Raw genomic sequence first — 8397 nt, forward strand, 5'->3', positions numbered from 1 at the left:
ATATAAAAGTTATTTATAATGTTTTTAATGTAATATATAAAACCTTTACAAAACCACTCGCTCTAGTATCTATAGATTAAATACTTGTATTGTAAATATATAATAAGCTCGGTTTGATGAAAATGTGCATTATGTCGCCTTTATAAAATTCTAATGGCATCGAAGCTTGACTGAAAGCATTTTCAGTAGATCAATGCACACGGTATTTCATATACATATTTAAGTTCGGTATTTATTTTTCTGTATTGAATTAAAAGCATGAAAATACAGTCTACCCCTTTCTTTTACATATCCATATATCGTACAACTCCAATTTAATGTAAATTTGAGAATGTAACATATCACACCGCATTACCGGCGCCAGTGATGACATATTTCTGCAAATATTAAATAAATCTAAAAATCACTGATTAATTCACGATCGCTATAACTTTTGTTTGTATATTTCTTATGTTTCTAAAGCCTCGGGCTCACTTACTCCCGGCAGAGCCCAGGACCATCCCGGTAAGTTACCGGGATGATCCGGGACGATCCGGGATGAAATTATTGTTGCAGTCACACTTACCCCGGCAGCACTACGGTAGTTCCCAACTAACCACCCAGGATGCGCTCCGGATCATCCAGGCAGAGCCCAGGTGAAGCTACGGTTCATGCCGGTGCTTCCCCGGTCGTTCCCGGATGACGCCGGAAGAGCCCCGGTTGACCCAGGCAGAGCCCCGGTCGATCCAGGCAGAGCCCCGGCAGAGCCCAGGAAGATCCAGGCAGAGCCCCGGCAGAACCCCGGTTGATTGAAAACGCCCGAAAATGATAACATTGATACATAATTTTTATTTAATATAATATCTATTGTTCCAGAATAGTAATTCATGATGATTTTCTGAAAAATCCTTATGCCATACTGGTTAGAAGGGAAATGGGAAGGGTTTTAAAACAAACAAGTGCAATTATCGCAAATTGTCGTTATTCTTTTGAAATGATCCGGGCTTTGCCGGGGCTCTACCGGGATCAACCGTATCTCTACCTATATCCTCCGGGGCTCTGCCTGTAGTTATCGGGGTGCTGCCAGCATATACCGGAGCTCTACCGTAGCTCTACCGGCTATATCATACCCGGATCATCCCCGGTTTGTGCCGGCAGAGCTACGGTGCTTCCCCGGTATAACCCCGGTCGTTCCCGGCAGAGCTAAGGATGAAGCCGGCAAAGCTATACCTTCCCGGATCATCCCGGACCACCCCGGTAATATTAAATATTTTATTCCATCCGGGGTCGAATGCCGGATGTTCCCGGATCATCCCAGATCATCCCGGACGTTGCCGGCAGAGTTATGGATGTACCTCGGTTGTTCCCGGTCGTACCCCAGTCGTTCCCGGATCACCCCGGGCGTCTACCGGGGCTCTGCCGGGGCTCTGCCGGGATGGAAGTGAGACTGTAGCTTTAAGTTGCTATGCAAAAATATTTATACATGTGTGAAATCTCACACTTGCAAACAAAAACAGTGTTTCAGTCAGATTTATGAACATTACAAACTTTGTATTATACACAGCATGACTATATTAATGGATTTCTTTTATAAAAATATGTACATTTTGCAAAGCACCCAATAACTCTGTTAAAAGACCAAACATTTTGCTACAATACTTTAAAGATTAATTCTAAGGATCTTCACACGACGGTACAACGGCGTCCGTGGCCGAATGGTTATGGTCGTTTGGTTCAAACCACTTTCCCCTTACCGCTGTGGGTTCGAATCTCGATAGGAACCTCGGATCATTTCATGTAAGGAAGCTATACAGCTAGCTTACGGATCGTCGGTTGTTCAACTCACTCAGGTACCCGTGCCTGAAGTAATGCACGGAAAGGCATTTGAAGTCTTCCTCCACCAGTAAAGTTGAAAAGTCGCAATATGATCATTACTGTGTTTGTGCGACGTCAAACACAACCCCCAAAACCCCCACTAAAACACTGCGATACGTGTATATGTACTCATTGAAAACATCGACGAAAACATCATCTATGAAAACTTTCTAGCTCATTATAAATATGCGCGTGTGTGTGTGTGTGCATTTGTCTTATTATTTCTGTTTCTTTCATGTGTTTAATACCTTTTGCATGTTTGGGGGGGACTTTAACTTTATAACTTTGTGAAAACTGGATATTTTTATAGGCTTCGTAACCTTACTTTAATACGGTAGTTATTATTACCTTTCAGATAAATAAAATATTTTTTTTTTGCTTGAAACGAAATTAAGTCAAACGATCACCATGTAAAAAGTATATGCTAAAATCAGAATATTCATTAAATAAGAAATTTATAATGAGCGGTGCTAATTTTGTTATCAAGCTACTATTACCCATTAAAATTCTCTGTAATTTTTTTATCCATGGAAATTAGACATATGCTATATGAGAATAAGCTTTTTACAAAGTAAGTTATTATGGCCTTGTCAGATTGTTTTTTTAGGTTTTGTAACCAAATTGATTACCAGGCAAATATTATTTGGCAGTTTCCAAAGCAAAAGCATGATAAATAAATTTTAGTACCTCCTTTAGTAATCAATTTTCTTTACTCTATAAATGTCGTCATACTTGTATATGCCTTATGATTGATAGACATTTTTAAAATCGAAATGAGTTATGCTGAAACAAGTTATTGTAATGAAACTGAAGAAATATACGGAACAGTAGTAATAAATCAATGGAACAAATACAATTTTATACAACATCTGTGACAATATGTGACTGTGACACAATAAGTACATTATTGGTTAAAAACATTGATGAAAGTTTCAATAATAATAATAATGATAATAATAATAATAACAATGATAATAATAAAACATCAACAGATGAAAATCTACAATTTCCCACTGTCTATTGAAGTTTATACCTACGATAGCATCGCCTTAAATTTTGGAGTGTAAATTTAGCATTCTTTACAGACAACGAACATGGCTACTACATAAGTTCTAATTGAGACTTCGTCTGCTCTTCAATTTGCTGTATTCCTTTTGATAATGGCAAAGCTAAATATGTACGCCTGGAAGGTACACTTAAAGCATCTCCCATGACCATACCCAATGCATGAACATGTCTCCTTCCAGGGTCTTCTACACATACAACGGCTCCACTGTCGCCCTTCTCTGCAAAGTGTTTAGAGCTGCTAGCAATGTCCTCAATTTGAATCAATGGAGAAGTCAAACCACTTAGTACAATAGGCATTGTAATTTCACCCACACCAGGTTTTGACATCGCACCATGAATATGCACTGACTGTCCACTTCTACAAATATCATCCTCCTCATTAACATTGTATCCATGTAATCTACCCCTTAATGGTTGTCCGCGGGTATCTTTAAATTTCGTGCTTTCTTCACCAACTGGCTCATTTATAACAGCTGCTGAGATATCTAAACCTCTTTCATAATGATTGTTTGTCTCTGGTTTCATGACACCGAAAATTATCTCGTTACCATTCTCAACATAATATACGTCGTTGCAGTCTTCGGTAACATGTTTTGCGAGGAGACAGTATTGTTGGTTTCCTTCCTTTGTCTTTGCGAAGCCACCAAGTGTTCCGCCTTTTGAAATTTTAGATACGGTCTTTGATCTCAAAGAAATGCATTTTTCAGATGATTTTGCCTCTATTTTTGCACCCGTATGCATAAACTCTTGTATTTTCTCACCACATTGTGCTATTTTAAAAGGAAATATTTCATACTTCTCAAGTACCATACGGATTTTATTATTTCGGATCTTTTCTTCATTTAATGTCAATGGCTGAACTGCATATATGTAAAATGTGCGATAGCGATACCCTATTCTTTTGACTGTTGGACAAATCTTAAACAATTCTTCCGTCATCTAAAAATAAGATTAAAATTATTTTAAATTATGATTTGTTGTCTTCAAAAAGCACGCATTACTCTTAGCTGTAAAATTTTACATTCAATTACTGAAAATTTCACACCCTAAACCATTACTAAATCATAGGAAAGAAATTATCACTGTATGATGATATAACTTACTCTAGCACTTAAACGATTTACCTGTTCATTGATCTTTTTATTAAGTTTTGGAACTCTAGGTCTGTATACTTCTGCAACATTACTCATTCCATATACAGCCAGAATCGCTTCTAGAAGTTGCTCTGCATTCTCTGCTATGTTCGGATGATCCTTTCTTTTATAATCTGCACAATTTTTAAAAATAACAGAACAATTTATTAGATGGATAAATTAAAGCATCCATAAAAATTAAGAGAACGTTACAGAAACTCTAGTAACTGTAGTAATATTATAATAAAAGCGTCATGTTTGTATATGAATAACCTCACCAGTTAAGTGTCAAATTGCTAATCAGCGACGCATTTTTTTTTTGTTTTTGATGTTTTTAAATTTTGTTTTTTTTTCCCGCTAAGGACCGTTAACGACCGTCTGAATAATCCTGATATGTTGGTCTTAACAACTCAAATTTGTTTTATGTAAATTGTTTGTTTTTTTTTCTTTGTTTTAACGGCTTTTTTTACTGCAATCAAGAATATGTGGAACAGTCCAATGAAAATATCAACAAGGAAGTAGTGCAACTTGTATTTAAAATATCATGCATTATATTTTAACCTTATTACCTTCTTTTAAGATACTCCCATTAGTGTCTATGGGCCTCTTTTTAGACTTCCCTAGAGAGAACCGTGTATTTTCGTCAACGTCTGTACCCAGGCCGCAATCATTGAAACCGTTAGTATTGCTAGCAATTCTAAGATGTGACCTTGTTCTCGTATATATGGCTGTCAAAGTTTTAAAAGATATGTCCTTTTTTATTACATCTGTACATTTTGATGTCGAACCGTTAGTAATTCTCTCAGTTTTATCATTTGTACTTGACCCACTAGTTACAGTAGAAATTCCAAGCTTGCGTTGCACTGGGTTAATCATTGATTGTTTGTCACTATGAATACCATTACTTTGAATGTTTTGTTTCTTTTTTTTATTATTTTTGACAATTTATTTGGTTCATCCCCATTTTCATGAACATGTTTCTCTGTATTGGTTGAGATGTTCTTATGGAACATATCATAACAATGTTCACAGATTGCTTTCAATGGTTCCAAGGATATCCGTTCTAATAAATCATCAATTTCTCCCAATAAGTTTTCTCTTGTAACAACCGTAATATTCATTTTACCAAAATATTTATCCTCAATTTTTGTTTTAGCATCTTGGTTGATAGCTAAAAGTATCATGGGAATTTTATATTTGCTTAGAAACTTTATTTCACTTTTTTCTTTATCATTAGCGATGAACACATACACAGAGGCCTCATTTTTCATCCCTGCCTGTAGAAAACAGTCACTATTGCTGGAATCAAATATGTGTCCTTCAAAACTATCTGAGGAATTATAAATTTCAGACATTAAAGAATTTAGTCTTACAGGAAAATTAGTATCACTTTTTCTCTTACACAACACTATCGTAGCGTATTTCTTTTCTTGCACACATTTTCCCTCGCGCATTAAAGTAATGTATCTAGATTGTAATTTTGTAGTTTTTGCAGATGCGTTGTCGAAGCGCGGAAACTTTTCGCGAGGAATTAAAACACTTCTAAAATCCATTTCATATCATTTATGTTGATCTGTGATAGCTTAAATTTGTATGAACTATATAATTATATGTTTAACTAAAGAAGACTTTCATGTGAAGCTGTAAAATGATTGTAAATTAATACACACATACTTTTTATTTAGTTCATAACCACTATCTTCATGTTATCAATTGTACAAAAAGCTCATTGTACACTAATACATTTAAGCAGTTGTGTTTGTATTATCGTCATACAGATCTTTTTAAAGCATATCTTCCTTGATTATATCTAAGTTTAAGCTATGGTGAACCAAAAGAAAAATAACAAAAATAAAACATGTTTAAAAAGGAAATTAAATCCATCTTGATAACAATTGAAACACCTGGTTATGTTTTGTTGTTCTAATCTAGTAAATAACTTTTGAACTATTTAATACAGTGTACACGTTTAAACTTCGTGCAATTTCTCATACATTCAAACTATGTACTTGATGTCATTTTCATAACAATAGATAAAGACAATAGTAATGCAACTAAATGACATTTCATCGCTTGGATATCCCCTAAATCCCTGCCATGTTTGATATAAGTATATGCCGATCATTCGGCTAAAGACCTCAAAATAAGCCGAGATACGCCCCTGGTGACTGCCTAGAATTTTTAAAAACATATTTTTTTACCATGTCATGTGTTCGATTTCACTGCTAGCATGTACACTCTACACTCGAATAATATTTCTTCTAATTGTAATTTTAAATTTCTCAAGATAACATGATCATGTTCAATATAATTTTAAAGCGCTTCAAAATTTGAAACATATATAGTGCATGCGCATCAATATCAAATGAATGTTGTTATGTAAGATTTATCTTAGCATTTTGAAGATAAAATTTAAATTACGAATTGCAATGTGAAATTGACTTAAGATTTTACTTACAATTATCGTCAGTTAAAAACTTAAATAGATCGTTAGATATTTTGTGAAAATGTCTGCAGGTCCCTTGATTGAGCAGCCGTCGCAGAGTGGGCAAGGCCGTTGATTTCAAAATACTTGCTCCTTACTGCTGTAGGCTAGAATCCCGCCAGGGACTTTGGGATCTTTTATGCGAGAAAGCTATCTAGCTGGCTTACGATACATGATAAAGAATTATCATTTAGTATATGACGTACTTACTTTATAGTAAGTTTTTTGTTTCATCTTTCAGACCTAACATTACTTTGCAACAATAAAGCAGATTTGAGGTTCGGTCATGCTCGCTCATATTTAGAATATGTGAAGTAGCTAATATGGCTAGCTGCAATAACATAACAAAATTGGTAACAGTAGCATATTATTCTCTAGACAAACTCATAAATCCGTTCCAAGAAATATTGTCGATTTCTGTAAATTATAGTAATAATATAAATTTTCTTTGCTTCTGACTTTTGAGTTCGTCTTGAAAATCTCTTATAATTATCTGAGAACTATAAACGTCATTTTGCACATTTTGCACCATTCGAAAGGTAGTGAAAATTGCATAATAGCCTACATTTTGTCATATTGGAATCAAAAAACTTTGTGAAACTATAAATAGTAATGTTGTTGCTAACCTATGCCAACTGTAAATAAAATTTCATTCAGTTTTCAGAAGGGTGGCTCAACGTGCATACTTCGTGCTAGATTTTAGGAGCGTCCGTGGCCGAGTGGTTTAGTTCGTTGAATTCAACCACTTGCCTCACATCGCTGTAGGTTCGAGACGCAATATGTGTCCGGATTCTTCTGGTGAGAGACTATCCAGGTACGTTGGTGGTTCTACACAGGTGACAGTTTGTGCCTGAAATAATCTACAGAGGTATTCCTCCAACAAACAAGCTGGAAGGTCGCCATATGACCTATACTGCGTCGGTGCGAAGTTAAACCCAATAAAAAGTGCTAGATTTTAATGCATTAACCGCTTCAAATGACAACTTATGAATCAATCATAACAATTTGTTATGATGTAATTTTTAACAAAAAAACAACAACAAAGTAATTTTTAACAAAGACAACAACAAAATGCAAACACTCATTCTATGACCAAAGTGACGTCTAAATTTATGTAAGATTGATGTAAGTTTTCCGCAGAAACATATTGTAATAAACACATTTAGTCCCTAAATCTATCTTAAGAAAGAGTATTCATGCTAAAAGTGTGTTTTTCAAGGAGAATGATATGCCATAAAATGACCATGTTATACAGGGTTGACCGACCAGCGTTGTTGCTTTAAGTTTTATTTACTTATTCTCTGTTTGCATACATACAAATACAAGAGAAACTACATGTTAATTACATATGTGCATAGCAGAGAACAATACAAAATTTATAATATAGATCGTACATTTTCAACAATAGATTATGGTAAAAAACAACATATAAATATATAACTATATTACACGCATTTTAATTATACAATAACTTAATTAGTAGGTAGATAATCTTATGTGCCTGAGATACATAGTGAGTACAGCTATAAATAGACTGGGCGCACTATCAACTTAGGTCGTTGGAATCGGCAAGGTGTGTTTATGTTTCGAAGACATGTAAGTTTGAATGTTTGTACGGTGGCATAGAGGTGACATTTGCAGTGTTATTTTATCTCGTGGTATCAAGATTATAAGTTGTAGCTGCAAGAAAATAAGTCATCGCAACGAGATAATATCTTGAGACCACAATATAATAAGTTATGGCCACACAGAACAAGTCATGACCAACTAATATTTTCAACCCACAAGATCCACAAAATAATTAGTCCTGACCACGAAAAAATTATGATATCTTGAGGCCACAATATAATCAGTCCA

At 35.0% G+C, this 8397-nt stretch overlaps 1 protein-coding gene across 1 annotated transcript; it reads right to left on the reverse strand.

Moving 5' to 3' along the window:
• Positions 1–2582: 2582 nt before the first annotated feature.
• LOC132730126 (uncharacterized) lies at positions 2583–5662 on the reverse strand. The gene is made up of 3 exons (XM_060715983.1): positions 4625–5662; positions 4047–4189; positions 2583–3861 (listed from the first exon to the last, which is right to left on the reverse strand). The coding sequence occupies exons 1-3, from the start codon at positions 4929–4931 to the stop codon at positions 2956–2958; spliced, it is 1356 nt and encodes a 451-aa protein (XP_060571966.1). The 5' UTR covers positions 4932–5662; the 3' UTR covers positions 2583–2955.
• Between the last annotated feature and the right edge of the window lie 2735 nt (positions 5663–8397).

This window comes from Ruditapes philippinarum, unplaced genomic scaffold (genome assembly GCF_026571515.1).
Source record: "Ruditapes philippinarum isolate M1 unplaced genomic scaffold, ASM2657151v2 ctg1513_1_1_1_1, whole genome shotgun sequence".
Lineage (NCBI taxonomy): Eukaryota > Metazoa > Mollusca > Bivalvia > Venerida > Veneridae > Ruditapes > Ruditapes philippinarum.

Coding starts and splice junctions, on each gene's coding strand:
- LOC132730126 (XM_060715983.1), bottom strand. CDS start 4,931: ATGATTAACCCAGTGCAACGCAAGCTTGGAATTTCTACTGTAACTAGT. Junction 4,190..4,624: donor TGGGAGTATCTTAAAAGAAG/GTAATAAGGTTA, acceptor AAAATTGTGCAG/ATTATAAAAGAAAGGATCAT. Junction 3,862..4,046: donor ATAAAAAGATCAATGAACAG/GTAAATCGTTTA, acceptor TCTTATTTTTAG/ATGACGGAAGAATTGTTTAA.